General features: G+C 42.3%; 1 protein-coding gene across 2 annotated transcripts in view; it reads left to right on the forward strand.

Annotated features, from left to right (window-relative positions):
• The first annotated feature begins 25 nt into the window (after window positions 1-25).
• spg11 (SPG11 vesicle trafficking associated, spatacsin) overlaps window positions 26-18,207 on the forward strand; it is a 56,680-nt gene continuing 38,498 nt past the window's right edge. For both annotated transcript variants that reach the window (XM_063197107.1, XM_063197108.1), the window contains exons 1-22: window positions 26-369; window positions 477-661; window positions 1,128-1,355; window positions 1,659-1,836; window positions 3,943-4,080; window positions 5,199-5,385; window positions 5,631-5,829; window positions 6,124-6,269; window positions 7,763-7,895; window positions 8,403-8,558; window positions 10,339-10,505; window positions 10,879-11,055; window positions 11,315-11,386; window positions 11,954-12,069; window positions 12,725-12,915; window positions 13,690-13,894; window positions 14,205-14,405; window positions 15,393-15,487; window positions 16,096-16,241; window positions 16,745-16,909; window positions 17,550-17,616; window positions 17,951-18,116. In XM_063197107.1, the coding sequence (XP_063053177.1) occupies window positions 143-369; window positions 477-661; window positions 1,128-1,355; window positions 1,659-1,836; window positions 3,943-4,080; window positions 5,199-5,385; window positions 5,631-5,829; window positions 6,124-6,269; window positions 7,763-7,895; window positions 8,403-8,558; window positions 10,339-10,505; window positions 10,879-11,055; window positions 11,315-11,386; window positions 11,954-12,069; window positions 12,725-12,915; window positions 13,690-13,894; window positions 14,205-14,405; window positions 15,393-15,487; window positions 16,096-16,241; window positions 16,745-16,909; window positions 17,550-17,616; window positions 17,951-18,116 (3,545 nt within the window). In that variant the 5' untranslated portion in view covers window positions 26-142. The remainder of the gene's footprint in view (window positions 370-476; window positions 662-1,127; window positions 1,356-1,658; window positions 1,837-3,942; window positions 4,081-5,198; window positions 5,386-5,630; window positions 5,830-6,123; window positions 6,270-7,762; window positions 7,896-8,402; window positions 8,559-10,338; window positions 10,506-10,878; window positions 11,056-11,314; window positions 11,387-11,953; window positions 12,070-12,724; window positions 12,916-13,689; window positions 13,895-14,204; window positions 14,406-15,392; window positions 15,488-16,095; window positions 16,242-16,744; window positions 16,910-17,549; window positions 17,617-17,950; window positions 18,117-18,207) is intronic.

An 18,207-nucleotide genomic window follows, 5' to 3' on the forward strand; every position in this document is an offset into this window, starting at 1 on the left:
AGCTTCCGCATTTGTTTGTTTTGAACATCGCTTTGCAAGATTCATGTCAGCTTTAGCCAATTTCTTAATCTAAACTGTACAATTTATCTGACGCGGAGGGTCTGACATGCATGCTACGTAAATCCCATCAGAGGAATACGCTATGTTGAATTCATCTCATATGCAGAAACATGTCGTGGATGTTACCCTTTTACCTGACAGTATTGTCAGCATCCAAGTCACCGACACAGTGAAAGCCAAACTTACCAAGAACTTGGACCACAAACGCCACCCTGTGATTTGTTGCTTGACTTGCAGTGGTACCCTAATCTTGACAGATGCTTCAGGGAGTGGAACATCAACTCCCATCTCAGGGGGTACCTTTTCAGAGTAAGTAGGCCTACATTTGCACTTGCTTATAGTGGGACTGTATTACGAACCATGTAATAGTGTAATTGAAACGGGAGTCTTGTACTTAACACGCCATCTGCTTTCAGCTTTGCATGGGAGGAAACGTCGGCACTAGGCGAATCTAATGTCTACCGACTCCTGACAGTTGGGTCAAATCTTGATCTCCGAGTGTACGTAATTGACCCAGAAAACCTCCAGTGCATCTCGGAGGACTTTGCCCCACCATGGTCATCAAACATGCTCAAGGAGACGGTCGAATGCAAGATTCCGAGTGAGTAGATGATATATCTCTGTCGGTAGGCTACTGAAATGTACCTGCATTCTGTATCTGTGCCTCTGAGTAGGTGAGTCGGTGTGGCAGCTTTGTGATGGCAGTGGACTTCAAGGCCACCAGCCAGTAAGACAATGTTGCTCGTGTACAACAATGACATTCTTACAAACCATGTTCATTCTTATACAGTACAGTAGGCCTAGATGGCAGATGGATCAAAACACAAATAATAGGCAGAGGGATGTCAGACACAAATACCCAACTTTCGAAAATTGCATGCATAAAGATGTGCTTTTTACATGTAGAAGATGTGAATTGCCCATGTTTGCTTGGTTTTGTGGTTTTCAAGAACACAATGATGGATACTGTATGCTATACTGTATATGTATACTGAATGGGTTATGTCAACTACACATATAACAAAGCCTACTGCTTGTGTTACTTACTATGTGACATTTAATTGCAGCTTTGACAGATCTTGCCTCTGTGAGGCTGCTGTCGTTTGCCGACAGCCGATGCATCCTACTGCTGAACAGCTGTGTGCTGGTGCAGCTGTTGTGGGATGAAGATGCGGATGCGCCCGAGATGATCTCCTGTTGCACCATCACACTACCTCCTGACGCTTCCCAGACATGCACCGACTACCAGATATGTCAGGGGATACTGTTTGTGCTGACTGACTGTGGAGTCACATGTATCCTTCCTTAGCATGTTTTTATCTGCACTGCGTTATTTACATCAACAGGCTGCTTTCCCCTTTTTGCACAAAATTCAACAAGGTCTTGTAGGAGTAATTGCCTTATGTTTCCAAGAAAAAGATGTGGTGTAAGTTTTGTAAAGTTACTGTGCTGTAGATAGGGACGGATAAACCATCCTAAAAGATGACACAAAGATGACACAAATTCATGTTTTTTTCTGACAACCATATCCTTTAATGTTTTCATAATAAGGTATCATGTAGAGACACGTTATGTCCTTAACCTTTGTTTGCTGCTAGATATGTTTGACATTGCAGAGGGGAGGCATCTAGCTACGGTGGACTTTGCATTACCCTGTAAAGATCCTCTCCCGCCATCGTCTTTCAGTCTGCTGCAGATATCACAAGACCTCAGCACAGCGGTTACAGTAACCAGCCTTCAGCTGGTCATCGCAGTTGACTTACATGAATATTTCAGGTAATCTGTTTTGAAATGATGACAGTGCTACAGCCTGAGACGGAGACAGCATTGGCTCAGAGATATCTAAACTAAGCAGACATACTGATGAAAATACACATACACAAATGTGATGCAGTGAAATTTCATGCAAAAGTTCAAAGCAGTACCACAATAGGGTCATTCCACGCCAAATCAACAAGAGCCCGCGCACTTAGGTCTCAAAAAATTCTGAAAATATTACCAAGTGTACCCGTGGTACTTAAGAGAAACACTGTAAATTTATTTGAATGAAAGATGTATACTCTCCGTGTTACAGCCAATTTTACTGGGGGAGGGGGGTGCCCATTTTGTTCACACTCTTTTTTTTGTCAAAGTTCACAAGCCCGTAGCTCAATAACTAAACCATGTAGGAAGCTCAAATTTGGCATGCTGGTACATAGAGAGGAATAATTTGTTGCGAAACTGTCAGTTTTGGTCTGTATGATCCTGCATCGTCATAGCATTCCCTCAAAGATGATACAATTTGTACTGGAGTTTTTGGCTGTGCTCTGTTTAGGCCTTCAGAAGACATATTTGTGCCCAACATAGCCTCTTGATTTTTTCCCCTTGTAGAGACAAGTAGGAACCATCTCATAAAATGCTATAAATAGAAAGGAAACCCCATCAGTGTTTGACCAGAAGACCTCACAAGTCTGACAAATCATTTTGGGTGTCATTTTCAGAGCTCCAGAACCCCTTGTGGGATTGTCCACAGATTTTTATTTTATTTTTTTCTTCATTCTCCATGAAGTCTTCTTTTTAAAAATGCCAATGAGACTTGTCTTATGTGATGTTTTCTTTTTTAATTTCCACCCTGAACATGGGCAAAATGCAAAAAGAGAGCAACATGATTTCGATAACATTTAATGTAAATACTAAATAATCAAATGCAAATTTTGCCCGGACATGATCACCCGAGAGTCCCTGTGCAGGGGTGCAGGTATCCCTTTCAATTTCAATGATTTCAGGAGCGTTCAATGTGGGAGCAGGTTCGCACACCAAAAGAGACAGTAGGTCAGGCACAAAGAGTCATGTTGTTACTTTTTTTGACCAGCAGATGGCAGCGGAAGAAACGCATAGAAAACATATTGCTCTCAATGTGCATGTTGCCCATGTTCAGGTTGGAAATTAAAAAAGAAAACATCACATAAGACAAGTCTCATTGGCATTTTTAAAAAGAAGAATTCATGGAGAATGAAGAAAAAAATAAAATAAAAATCTGTGGACAATCCCACAAGGGGTTCTGGAGCTCTGAAAATGACACCCAAAATGATTTGTCAGATTTGTGAGGTCTTCTGGTCAAACACTGATGGGGTTTCCTTTCTTTTTATAGCTTTTTATGACAGTGTTCCCACTTGTGTCTACAAGGGGAAAAAATCAAGAGGCTATGTTGGGCACAAATATGTCTTCTGAAGGCCTAAACAGAGCACAGCCAAAAACTCCAGTACAATTTGTATCATATTTGAGGGAATGCTATGACGATGCAGGATCATACAGACCAAAACTGACAGTTTAGCAACAAATTATTCCTATCTATGTACCAGCATGCCAAATTTGAACTTCCTACATGGTTTAGTTATTGAGCTACAGGCTTGTGAACTTTGACAAAAAAAAATAGTGTGAACAAAATGGGCACCCCCCTCCCCCAGTAAAATTGGCTGTAACACGGAGAGTATACATCTTTCATTCAAATAAATTTACAGTGTTTCTCTTAAGTACCATGGGTACACTTGGTAATATTTTCAGAATTTTTTGAGACCTAAGTGTGCGGCCTCTTGTTGATTTGGCGTGGAATGACCCAATATTAAAAATCATCGCAGTGAGCTTAGTTGTGCAGCATTTCGGATAACAAAGCAGATACACAATACATAAATAGCACAAAACAGTATCATACATTTTTCTAAACATCTCTCTCAAAACAGCTCCATTTTCAATCCACATTTCCAACCAACCATGGCACATGGATTCTATGGTTCTATGGTACCTAAGTCTGCATAGCCCATAAAGGATGCACTATAGAATATTGCTACATTATATTATATCAGGAAACATGTTGTCAATGATGACTGTGGTGCTGTGTTGTAGGAGACACCCAGATCACCTGCTTTGCCAGAAGGCTGTCAGCCGTCTTCCCCTGAAGCCTGAGGAAACCAGTGATCAGGAAGATGTCCTGAGCTCCTTCCACAGCCACTCAGCACTGGACTACACCTTCCACAGCGACTGGTAGCACGTTTAGTTTTTCATCATTATTGTTTTCATTTTTAAAAAGGCTCAAAGTTATCTTCCACACACCGTGCTCTTCCGTCTTGTTGGTGCGTCTCTGAAGTAATCTAGTAGTAGGAAATGGATCACACTCAATTTTTCTTCTTTCTTGTTGTTTCTTTTTATTTTAACATTGCAGGGACTGACATGACAGACGTTTCGGCTGCACAGAGCCTTCTTCAGTGACACTGAAGAAGGCTCTGTGCAGCCGAAACGTCTGTCACTGAAGAAGGCTCTGTGCAGCCGAAACGTCTGTCATGTCAGCAATGTTAAAATAAAAAGAAAACAACAAGAAAGAAGAAAAATTGAGTGCGATCCATTTCCTATTACTACTTTTAAAAAGGCTACAATTAAGTATTTACATGCAGTATTAAGTAGGGTTATGGCCTAAACTAGAGCTGCAGCCAAAGAGAGATTGCTGTAGCATTGTTCCCTTTTGACCGGTAAGACACAGATCTCAAAATCAAAACATAAACAAGAATGTGTGGGTGTACGATGAAGTTTGGAAATGTGCTCATTTTCTCTTTACCATGGTTAACAATCAAACCAATATGTCCATTTTCAATACATTTCCTTTATCCCTAAGACATGACCAACCCATAATGTGTAATGTTAGAGCACTTAAAATCACTTGAACATATGCTGTATACAGTGGCATGCACAGACATTTTGGGGGAAAGGTGCTTAAATCCAGCCTGGATTCATTTATAACAATCCTGAGCCATGTATTCCAAATAAACTCATTTTATCTATCCAATTCAACCACGTGATCATTCAACCAAGAAATCACCTGATTTAATTTGACTTGTAAAACCAGGTCATTTGATACAGTATATGTGGCACTGATTAATGAATCCAGATTGCCCATCACTGTTATAGAGGCTATATCAGGGCATCATCATTGCAAACGTTTCATTGTCAAGCATTTCTACACGATCATTGTCAATATGGACCACAAAGCAGTGTGGACATTTTTAAAAGGAACCTTGTAAAAAGGGGCCAGTGCTTTAGCACCACCTCGTCCCGATCTGGCTGTGGAAATAAGCTGCTAACTTGCTAACTCATGTCATGTTTGTCAGCTCTTGGGAGTCCCAGTTGACATTACTGAACAGCAGAGCCAAGACGCCCCCTTCCCTGCTCCAGCAGCAGCAGACGCCACTGTTGCCATGGTACAGGGACTTCCCTCCGACGGAGCTCCGACGCACCCCCGTGGACGCAAAGGTCTCCAGGGAGAGTGAGAGGCTGGGGTGTGAGTTTGTGATTGAGGTATGTGTACATATGTGATGTATGTGTAGATGTGCATATGCTTGATGGTGTTTTTTTGCCTCCAGCTCTTTTCAGGCAGCTGCATCTGGAAGGCCCTTACTAAGCCTAAACCCTAACCTGCCTGGAAGGCACTGTTCAGCGATTAAAAAAAGACCAAAAATCTGTGGATATGATCTGTACTCAGATGAAAAATGCTCGGAATTAATACTCTATCTTCATTTCACTCTCCTCTACTCTTCATCTAGGCCACTACGCAGGCTAAGCCAGTCCTGCTTTCGCTCTCCAAGTTCTCTGCAGTCTTGACTCTCACCTGTCCGGACAGTAGAAGCTGCCAGGTGATCTTTATGGACCTGGAGACCCAGAGTATTACCTATTACCACACAGACACACCGTGCTTGCCTGTCCAACTCTCATTTGGAGAACAGCATTGTCTGCTTCTCAAAGGTAAGATGAAATTCACTCTCTTGTTTTTCAGCTTTTTAGACTTGGATGAACATCAAAATTTCTTTTATGTCATCCCCAAGTGTCTCAAGGCTGATGTCATTGTTTTATAGTGTTTATGTGCAAGTAAATAGTAAATTGGAATAAGGATGCTCTGTTGTCAATGTAGTATAAGGGTTTTGTTAAGGTTTTTGTGAGTGGGCATCGGTCAAACTCCCTGAGCTGTTTTGTTTTTGTCTCTTGGACAAATACCAAGGGCATGTCGAATGTGTGTGTATTATCTGTGCTATTCCACAGACGCAGGCCTGTCTCTGGTGCTCTTTGACTTGTCCCAGGAGGAGCTGCTGAACAGGCTGATGGTGTTTGGCAGTGCGGGCACTGTCGACTCCCTCTGCCACCTCAACGCCTGGGGCAGATGCTCCATCCCTGTCCACGCTTTGCAAGTAATAACAGACACACGTGTTATCATCAATGGGATCAGCAACGATCAATACATTTTTAAAAACAAATGTTTTGCAAAAATTTTAATGCGATGACGATGCCATTTTTGACTACAGTCATCCACGTAGCAACTTGAATGTGTTGAATGAATGAGTTTATGAATGAATGAATTTAGTTAATTTCCAGTCAGTGTATGATATCCTACCAAGTCCAGCCAATCTGCATTGCTGGGGGCTAGCTGAAGCACCATCTTGTCCTCTATGCCCGGCAAGAGGATCGCTGGAGCACATCTTAAGCTGCTGCCCGAAAGCTCTGGGAGAGGGGAGGTACAGATGGCGCCATGACCAGGTGCTGAAGGCAGTAGCGGACACCATCTGTGCTGGAATCCAGCAAAGCAAGCACCAGCCCTTAGCAAGGCCACACATTGACTTCGTCAGGGCCGGAGAGAGGCCTCAGTCACAGCCAAAGGTCCCAGCTGGGCTACTATCCACAGCGGGTGACTGGCAGCTGAAGGTGGACCTGGGGAGTCAATTGAAGTTTCCGCAGCACATCACCAGCACTACACTCAGGCCAGACATGGTCCTAACATCAGAGAGTACAAAGCAGGTGGTGCTGTTGGAACTCACAGTCCCCTGGGAAGACCGGATTGAGGAGGCCTTTGAGCGGAAAAAGGCGAAGTGCCTGGAGCTGGTGGACGACTGCAGGCTGAAAGGATGGAGGGCCCGCTGTGAGCCAATTGAGGTTGGCTGCAGAGGATTTCCAGGACAGAGCCTGCACCGGTCACTCAGGCTACTTGGAATCAGAGGTGCTCAAGAAAGGAAAGCCACCAGAAACATCTGTGAGGCAGCTGAGAGAGCCTCAAGGTGGCTGTGGATAAAAAGGGGCGACACATGGCTTAGTGCGCTGCTTGGACACAAGTCGGGGTCTGATCAGCCCCGGCTGGGTCGCCCAGGTGAGGGTGTTCAATGATCAAAGACCCGAAACACCCCGTGATCTCTGGGTTCATTGCTGAGGATGTGTCCAAGCTGCACCACTAAGGTGTTTCTGTTAACTAGTATTATTTACTGTGTGAAAATACACTATGAATATGCTGCTACAGGGCATCAGGATTAGGGCTGGGCAATATGACGATATATATCGTTATCGTGATATAAAAGTGTATATCGTGACCTTTCTCCTGTATCGTTTATGTCGTGATGGTAATTTTATCAGTTGTATACAATTGAATATCATTTAATTACATTTCATGTTGTCACAATACACACTATAAGTTCATGTAACTCTAAAAATAACAATACAAAGATCCATTTTAAAGAAAGGTTGTTTTGCGACATGAAACAATAAAGAGCAAATAAAGAGAATAACTGAAAACGTATGTAATTGTGCTATATCGTGATATATATCGTTATCGTGATATAAAGTAATCCATATCGTGATATAGTTTTTTTTCCATATCGCCCAGCCCTAATCAGGATGACTGCTGTTTATTTTTCAGGCAGGGCTGAAGAACCACCAGTTAGACACAGTGGACTTCTTTTTGAAGAGCAAAGAGAATATATTTTGCCCTCATAGTGGATACGGTCTGTTGGAACCGGCACCTGCAGTGTCCACACAATCACAATTACAGAGTAAGGACTCCATTTTTATATCATATAGAATATACTGTAGATTAAATGTCTTTGTATGTGTTTGTCCTATGTCAATTGGTTTGTGTATGTGTTTGTGTCATGGTAACAGTGGTCTTCATCACCATTCATTATCACTAGCAAATGTTTTTGCAATATTAAGTTACTACAAATTGTTACTTGTTACTTTCAATTTGTAAATAATAAGATCGAATGTGAAGACTGTCATTCATCGACGTCATCTTAGTCAAAGAAATGTACTGGTAGGCAGCTGGAGCTTGAAGTTTGTTTTTGGGCCTAGGATTGTTAATGTTGAAATAAAGTTTGCAACATAAAAACAAAGAGAAAAAAGAACAGTATCCAATGTGCTTTATTTTTTGAACTTTTCATATTGATCAAGTTTCCTGCCTTACAACTGCACCTGGACAACTGAGGGCTTGTCCACAAGGACGTCCATGTACTTTGAAATAAATCTCTTTACAATTTGTTCTGATTTACTTGTGTGTTCAGATGTGGAGGAGCTGTGTCCAGCCCTGGATCTTCTGTGTTCGGCAATTAGAGAAACGTACTCGGAGGCCCCGAGCAAACAGTTTTCAGAACAGCTCCTCAGTATCACCTACCAGTTCCTCAGCAACCACGTTCAGAACATTCTATCTGGCTCAGAGGGTATGGAAGCTGTTTCTCATTGTTAGTGTGCATTATTACGTTTGAAATGTAAAAGCTACATTTGCAAGTAGACAAATGTTGTTTTATTTATTTAATTTAACTATGTATATGGGTCATTCTACATTTCCAGTGTGCTTTTGGCAAACGCAAAATGTCAATGATCAGTATTTTTTTTCAAATAAATGACCTAGATGTTTCCCTAGTGTATACAAATTGCCAAACTCAATCTTAAATCATTTGATAAATACTCTTATGAAAGCAAACATTTTCTTGATTATTTTGTCAATAGTGTTCTGAACAAATACTATGTCATTTCAAACATATATAAAAATACTTCAGAGTTGAAATAACATACGTTTGAAAGTGCTTATGTCCCTTAACAATAATGTTGTCATTAATCTGTGCAACTGATATAGAAAATGTGATTGTTGAGCTTCATAAGTAGGATTTTATGATTCACTGTGATACAGACTGACACATTTTTCATTATAAATCCCTGTAACGTCTGATTTTAGTCACCCTCCTTACACAAGACTTCCCTCTCCAGAGATAATCCCTAGTGTCTGTTCATAGGATTTTCCCATCACATAAGGGATCAATAGCACAAAAACACTTTCAAAACAGTCAACCGTGTTACTCAACTGTGTTACGGTCAACAGTGCAGGGGAACAAGTCGGCACTTCTTTAGGAGAAAAAACAGAGCAGACAAACCCATTTCCCTAGAACACTAATTATTTTGTTTGTTTGTCTATCAATATGGAGATAAATTGGCAAAAGCATAGTCCTCCTCAACTGTCATAGCTGATGCGTAACACCATGGACGTTAACACGGCTTGACATTTCAGCCATTTTCATGGTGTTGTGCTAACTGAGGACCTCAGAAGTGCCACCACAACACCTTAATCAATCCATGTATTTGTATGCTTTATCTGTGTTTTTCTACATGTGATTTCTAATTCAGATTCTTATGAATATGTTGATAACACAGTTGACAGGCAATTTTCCCGCTATGGGAACATGAAAAAGAATGGATTAAATTATGGAAGAATGGAGCTCAAAACTTAACAAAAAGTCTTCCCATATCCTGCCAAAGAGGATATGACATCATGTGATGATATTCATATGGCCTAAGACCAAACCCTTACTGATTTATGGAGGGGGTTTGTTTCAGACCGTGATACGGTTGACACAGTTTTCGTGGACACACACAAAATGGCAAATTTCATGTATAATGGAAAGCACAATGGTCTTTCTGACAGTTTTGTCATATTGTGATGATTACTGTGAATCAACATTTGCAATCATCTTGGGCAAAACAAGTTTCTTTACATGCTAATATGAAGACTGAATCTGACATTTGGAAAACAGGACGGCATGAAAACGCCCAAAACCAGTATTGAATATTCATTCTTGCTGAGGGAAATAATGTTATGTCTTGACTGTTTGTATTATATGACAGATAAATGTGTGCTAATGTCCAAAACATCATTGGATGCAGTTACTTGCAGTAATTTAGTGGAATTGGCAAATAAAGTCCACGGACCTAAAAGCGCACACGAATCGTAGAATGACCCATATATTTAGGTCCGTTTTGTGCCTTTATTAGATAGGAGGACATAATTTGGTGAGAGAGAAATTGGGATGGGAATTGACCCAGGCCGGACTCGAACATAGGTCACCATGTGCTTATAGCCACATTGTTAACAGCATCCTAGTGTTTCTAGTGAAAATTGTATTTATCTAAACAACTTTTTTTTTCTTCAAAATATTCTGCTGATAGATCTGGATGAAAATCTTCAGAATTGTGTGAAATTATTCAACGGATACGTCTCTGATTTACGTAACTACATGAGGACGTTTCCTTCGGATTCAAAGGACGACAGCCTAGTGACACCACAGCATCCTCAGAAGGATGTACTGGAGGACATGCAGCATTTGCCAATAGAGGTATGGAGTCATGAAACTCAGTCATAGGGGAGAATGGAGGAGAGAAGTGTTCCTTTCTTTCCTTCCACCTATATATCAATGTTGGGTGTCAAACCTGTGGCCCTTTGGTCACAAGTGTATCTCAGTACAACATAACTATTTTGTGTCAGTCTTTCTGTCTATCTGTCTATTTATGTCTCCAGGGTGTGATTTGTAGGGTGTGGTGGGGGGATTGTCCCTCCTTCTGATTTTGATATTTCCACCTTTTATACATGATTTTATTCACACTTTAACATAATTCCATTGATATTGCTTAAAATCTGAACCATATCCCCCTTCTGTTTTTTTCCCAACAAATCTGCTCCCTGTATCTCTCTCTGTTCGCCTCTGTCAGGAGCTGGTGAAGCGCGCGGTTCCTGCCTGCCAAATCCCACTAGCCCAGGCGTGTCTGAGGCAGCAGGTGAGCCCTGAGCGCTGTCTGCAGGAGCTGAAGATGACGGGGCTGCTGCAGGTCTACCACTGCCTCCAGACCCAGGACCTCACTCAGGCCTCCGCTCTGCTCAGGAACATGGTGAGATGGGGAGCGGAGTGACTTAGAGTTTGAAATCACCATGTTTGGAAAATGCCACAAAGACATATGTATGCTACATTTGTTTGTGTTACAGTTTTTATCATGCCCAAAAGAGTTCAACGAAAGTATACATTTTTATTAGTAGTACAATGCTTTCCTTGTTTTAGAGTGTCTTTAGAGCCAAATACTCCAAACTCTAGTAACTGTGCTTTAAGACTTCCTCTAGATATCTTCATTTGGGTTATGTGTATGTTCCCAGGGCTACTGTGTAAAGGAGCAGCTTTACAATATATGCCTTCACACGGAGGACAAGGCCCTCAGGCAGTTTGTGGTAAGTCACTTTTAAGTGATACCTTCCTTATCCACTGATACACTTCTCCTTACCACCCTCTCCTCACACCTGCGCACCATGGACGACAGGGCATTCAGTGTGGTTGGCCCTAAGCTATGGAACTCACACTCCGGCTGACAATTCGTCAATGTTCTAAACTTTCCTCTTAAATCCAAGCTTAAGACACACCTCTATTTAATGTATTCTTGTATAACTACTTCTATTTTTATTTTTATCATTCTCCTATTTTAGTTGTGATGTATCAATTCATTGATGCTTTGTTATTACTTTTTCTACTGTTATCACTCTGTTTTAACGTAAAGTGTCCTTGGGTATCTTGAAAGGCGCTTAAAATAAAATATATTATTATTATTATTATCCATTCACAACAATACAAGTGATTTCACTAGCTATATAACCTACCAATCTTAATATCGATCTGTACCTGTATGGTTCCACTGACACAGGAAACGGTTGGATCTGGTAGTTTCTTACTAAAGCTACGATAGCAATGTTCAGCAAAGTTCTTCACAGGTGCCTGACGACGGATAATATGTCCCATTACAGGTTGAGAAGCTGAAGGGACAGGGGTATTTGTCTGAAGAGGAGCTGCTGAAGGTAGATCTGCTCACCAAGATCGAGGAGCCCACAGCACTCGTCCACCAGCCTCTGGACAACAGGAGGTACATTTCTTTTTTTATGCATTTTTGGGGGGCTTTTTGGCCTTTATTATAATAGGACAGTGTGAGAGTAGACAGGAAATGACTGGGAGAGAGAGATGGGGAAGGGTCGGGAAATTACCCTGGCCAGACTCGATCTGGGGTCTCCGCGGGCAATGTAAGCACAAATCTGGGGGGCTTGGCACGCTACGCCACAGCGCCCCCCCTGCAGGTACATTTATGATACAGTCAAAATTGCATATAATGGCTGTTATTAAACTAAGGACAAAAATGACGTGGGATTCTTCGCTAAGTCTTTGTTCACATATAGGTTATATTTCTAGCCAATATTGAAGTTGTCATGTAATTTTTGTTCGCAAACTTCTAGTCTCTAATGTTCATGAATGTCTTGTGATCCAGTTGAGGAAAATACTTTAGAGTCCCTCTTTCAGAATGTTCAACTTAGATGGAAGAGGTGGGTGGAGCTCATTATTATTAACCTGTCTAAAAAGCCAGAGGGGATGGCTTTGTAGCCAGGCTATGTGCATGGGTGAGGCATACATGCAATTTCGTTGTGTTCACTTGTGTGCTGTAGAGTGATGTGTCACAATGACAATGGGAGTTGGTGTTTCCCAATGGGCTTTCACTTTCACTTCACTTATAGCCAATATGTTTACAGGTTTTTGGAACTGGGGAATGTGGACCTTAAATGTAAAAGTCTGACGCTGCAGTTTGTATCGGAGCCCTCTGACCGTCCATCACCATCATCGTCGTCGTCCAACCTCTGCAGTCTGATGCGTCTGGATTGGGTCAGAAACTGGGGGAGCTACACCCAGACGTCTGTTCTCTTGTCACAAGACAAACTCCCCAGTAAGTCTCGTTCCCTGTACCTTTATCAAAATAATAATAAATAAAAATAAAGTTAATATAAAACATTTTTAAAACTATTTGGTTTTATTGGGTTTATATTGTCATGCCTCATCAATGCAGGGTGGTCACAAGACGAGACCGTTAACAATATAACAAGTAAGAAGCTATAATAAAGTGATGAAGCAATGAATACACTTGAAACATTTAACATTTAAACATTTACCATTTGGAAAAAAATATCTAGGCTAAAGACAGTAGGATAAGAACAAGACTTTTGTAAAAGACAGAGACACAGAGTACTGTACAGCACAGTCCAGGGCAGTCCAGTTGGTGAGGTTATCATAGTCATACTCACACCATTCAGAAGCAGCATATGGTGTGTTGTATATTGCAAGGTCCAAGCAGATCTTGTGAAGTAGTGCAGGTAAGTTGCCAATTTACATACATAGAACAGTTCCATAGAGTAGTCTTTTCAGTGGGGTGCAGCAGCAAAAAGTAGCTGTGTGCGTGCGTGCGTGCGTGCGTGCGTGCGTGCGTGCGTGTGTGTGGGTGTGCGCGCGCGCGCATGTGTGTGTGTTTGTGTGGGTGTGTTTGGGGGGTGGGCTGATAGTGATGGGAGAGAGGGGAGGGGAAAAGTGAATTGGTCACCAAACGATAACTTTGTGCGTTATTTCAAACTTTGCTAGGTGGGGGTAATTTTCTGTACATGCACTCTGCCGGGGGGCTGTGAAAATGTTATAGTATGATTCCAATTTGTTTTTTGTTGTGCTCCAGAGAGCTCCTGTGAATCTGAAATATTGTGGAGGTATCTCACATCCCACCATGAGCAGCAGAGAGTGATGGAGTGGATGGAGAGCGTCATTAGCAACACGATCGCCCAGACTAGCTCATCATGGCCGACCCTGACGGCAGACATCGTCAGCAGCGACACACGGAGTAATGCCTTTCTCAGGAAGCACATCTTGGACCTGCTGGCCAGGTGAGAGTGACGCATCCCTTGGGTTCGTTTTGCTGGCAAACTTGTCACTTGAACTGGAACTGTTATTACGTCTCAGTACTGGAACTGTCCCGGGCAGGGCTGCTGACAGCTTTGGACGAGCCCAGGACAAAGTAATCTGAATGGGCCCCCCCATCCAATACATACATTGGCATGAGAACCCAATTCTGGGCCCCCTATTTCCCTGGGCCTGGGACAACTGTCCCCTTTGTTCCCCCTGGTCAGCATCCCTGGTCCCGGGACTCAAATGCAAATAAACACTGTTAACTTGTTTCTGTTTGTGCTTTCCCAGGCAAGGGGAGTTTGTTCAGGAGGAGATGGAGAGCTTTGAGCAGCTGCTGTGGAGACTGGGCCAGACTGGCAGGGCGATGCAGGTGTCCCAGATGCCCTCCTTCTCCCCCTCTCAGAAGCAGCACTTCCTCACCTCTCTCATCACCCACTGCCTAGAGGTGGGCCTGGGCTACCTCCTCTACACCCACGTCGACTCTAACAGGTACGGTAACAACACCTACCGCTTTACACCTACCGTTTTTTTCTTTTAACAGTTTTTATTGATTTTCTTCAGAAAAGAAGAAAGACAACATTATTGCAGTTATGGAATCCACTCAGTGAACAACCCTCCCCAAAAGCCCACCCATTTACCCATTCTCAGCTAGCCTATAGAAATATAGTAATTACACCTACCGTTTTTTTTGGGTAAGAGTGGCATCATATACAGTCAGAGGTGTCGTAAGTACATTCATGGTGTTAGTAAACCTTGCACGGGTGAGGCATAAATGCAATTTCGTTGTGTGCAGTGTGCAGTGTTCACTTGTGTGCTGTGGAGTGCTGTGTCACAATGACAATGGGAGTTGGAGTTTCCCAATGGGCTTTCACTAAAGCAATATTAGCACATGATGGGTACCCTCCAATAGGTCCAACCTGATATTACATAGCTTTTACACAATTTACTCCATTGTACCTAATCAGATAGATAGACTGTGTTGTGACTGAAAAACACAAAAGACCTAACAAGGACCCACCACAAACTTGATACAACCAGTGCAGAGTTAGCTGATCGTAAAGACAAGTGCACAGTTTGTTTAATCAGATAAGTTACCTGTGTTGCAAGGAAACTGTTTTATTTTTATTTTTTACTTTTCTCACTGTTGACACCTCTGTTACAGTATATTTGGTCTTAATAGTATTTCTGTGTTCTGCTTTTTATTCATGCTACAGTATTTTTTAATTTTATTATTATTGTTGATTTGTGTCTTTATTGTTGGTTGATTGATGGACTGACAAACTAAATTGCCCATTAATGAGACAAATAACGTTTTCTGAATCTGAATCTGACAAAAGTAACAAAGAGTATAAAATTATTGAAACACAGGATTGCCAATTGCTATGTCATGACTTTTATCATCATCTGTTGCATGGTGTGGTAGTGATTCATAGCCATGATCTTTTATTGCCATTCTTTTCACCATATTCATCATAGATATGATGAAGACGTCGAAGGACAGGATTCATCTGACAGCCATCCATGCTTTGAAATGCTGGTGAAGATACAAGAAATATCAAAAGACCTAAAAGGTATTGGAACTGTTAGCTAGAGACAGGTGGATAATCCGTTTACAGACACATACAGAACAACATACAAACAAAACAATTATTTTTTTTCATTCACAAAATAGCAGTTAGCAGATTTAGTTAGTTGAGTTAGGTAGAACTAACAGTGTCTTGTGTACACATACACACACGCGCGCGTGTGTGCGCACACGTGTTCACTGCACACATGCAACCACCCGCAACCCACCTTTTCTCTATCTCTGTATTAATCTTTCTCTACAGTGGATATATTACATTCATTCTATCCCTCTGTCTCCCTATTTATAATGTGCTGTACTTGTATAAATATATTCTCTATCCATATGCCCGTATAGTTCTCCTGTCTCTCTGATCTCAATGTTGACTGGTAGTACCAGTAACTATGGGTATTTCTCAAAGTGAAGTGTCCTAGCCTTACTAGGACGAGTAACGCCCATTTTTCCAAGGTGTATCCAATTATTAATTACACTCAGGACTAGTAATTGGATAGACTTTGGTGAAATCTATGAAAAATGGGCGTTGTTCGTCCTAGCAAGGTTAGAACATTTCACTTTGAGAAATGCCCTATGTTTTCTTTGTTGTGTCCTCCATAGATCCAGGGCGGGTGTTCGAGGGCAGCCTGACCAGTGCGCGAGTGCTGATCGCGGGCAGCCAGGGCAGCGTGAGCAGCATGCTCCTGGAGGGACACAGCCTGCTGGCTCTCTCCTCCATCATGTTCGCACCCGGCGGCATCGACCAGGTCAGGCCCCCCTCCCTGCAATGTTGCCCCTATGTCTTTCAAAAATCTGGTCCTTAACACTAAGGCTGAATCCCATTTCACCCCTTTCGCCCTATGCCTTTCCCCTTCCCCTCCGTTTTGTGCATTCACGTGTAGGGGTAGTGGCATCCCAACTCACACTAAGACAGAGGGGTAGGCGAAAGGGGAAGGGCTTTCTACCCCTTCAAACTGAGATTTTCTGAGGGCTCACTCCAAACGGAGGGCAACGACGGATTTCCCCTTGCAATGTTGCCCCTGTGTCTTTCTCAGTGTTAAGGAGCCATTTGTTTGAGTCAACATTTTAAATACAAAGGTCAACAGACCTACACTGTGTGCAAAAACGCTCTAAAAAGCAAACCGGTTTGTAATTGAGTAACGGACTGACTGACCGACTAATAAAATTATGGAAAGCAATATTCTTTTGGTAATAAACTCTTGCTACTACTGATTTTTGTTATTTGTTTTTGCAATGTGCTCTCTCCCAGATTTCCCAGCACATCCCGCAGGCGAGCGAGTGCCAGTGGAGGGCTGACCCCCAGCTGCTGAAGATGGCGCTGGGCACGCACCCCAAGCTCAAGTACGCCCTCTTCCCCCCCAGCGGCCCGCTTGGCATCGGACCCTCAGACGTCTCCGTCTACCACCTCCTGCAGGTGCCCACCCATGCCAACCCGCATGCCATCCTTTAAGCATAACTCACCGAAACAAACATACCAGCTCACAGAAACATACATACCAGCTCACAGAAACAAACACACCAGCTCACAGAAACAAACACACCAGCTCAAAGAAACAAACCAACCCACAGAAATAAACACACCTGCTCACAGAAACTCGTACACCATTCTGAATCCATACATAGTACCAACTCTCCCACTATCTTGCAAACACCATTCAGCAAATTTGCCAACTCACATAGAATATATTTCAGCACTAACACGTACAGTACATAGCATCTTGTAAACATACCAACTCACACACCATCAAGCAGACAGACCAACTTCTACACCATCCATCAAACTCCATATGATGTTAGCACACTGGATAGTGCTTACAGTGGGGTATGCATGGGGCCTGTTATCAGTGGGAAGGACTCTTTACTTTATGGGGATTCTGGGGATAATGCACTTGGCAGTTTATTTTTTATAAACATTTTATAGCACTTTTCTATCAATCTGGGTGTTGTTGGTGATGCATAATGTTGTTGTTGCTGGACAGTAACAATGGGCGAAAAAGTGACTTGGGTGAAAATGTGACTTTTTCCCCTCAATTCTTGCCTTTCCCCCGGAACAGTCTTTGCAGCCACTGGACGCATCCAGGCTGTTCTGGTGGCAGTCAGCCAATACACTGGGCACTACAGGTGAGTTATGGGGGCTGATACACCTCTAGACTCTCTTTAAATCAGGCTTATTATGAAGTATCTCCAAACCCTTTATCTAAATGTGTCTTCCCTCCTTCAGCTCTTTTAATCGTCTTCATGAAGTGTAAAGTCTTTGTAAACTATTGGGGTGCTTTAGTAGATGGAGTACAGATACTGTATTGATCTGGAAACATACAGATATTCAACTAATGTACGTACATTGCACAGATCAAACATTGCATACATCTACACATACATATAAACATCCACTTAGCAAAAAAAAAATGCACTTCTAAATGCAATGTATTGTTTTGTTTGTTTGTTTGTTTTGAAGATATGACTCCGGATCTCCCCCATTTCTCCACGCCCTATCTTGTAAACAAATATGCTCTTCTGGAGAACCTGGACTTCCTGCATCACCTGAGGCATGGAAGACCCTCGTTCGCCTACGGGACGTTTCTAGTCCAGCACCTTGCAAATGTCAATGATGAGAAACCAATGTGAGTCGGTTGGCATTTTCAGTTCAGTGAATTGTTTTTGTTGTTGTTTTGATGATGATGATGATGATGATGATGATGATGCCAGCCTTGG

This window comes from Engraulis encrasicolus, chromosome 4 (genome assembly GCF_034702125.1).
Source record: "Engraulis encrasicolus isolate BLACKSEA-1 chromosome 4, IST_EnEncr_1.0, whole genome shotgun sequence".
In the NCBI taxonomy this organism is placed as follows: domain Eukaryota; kingdom Metazoa; phylum Chordata; class Actinopteri; order Clupeiformes; family Engraulidae; genus Engraulis; species Engraulis encrasicolus.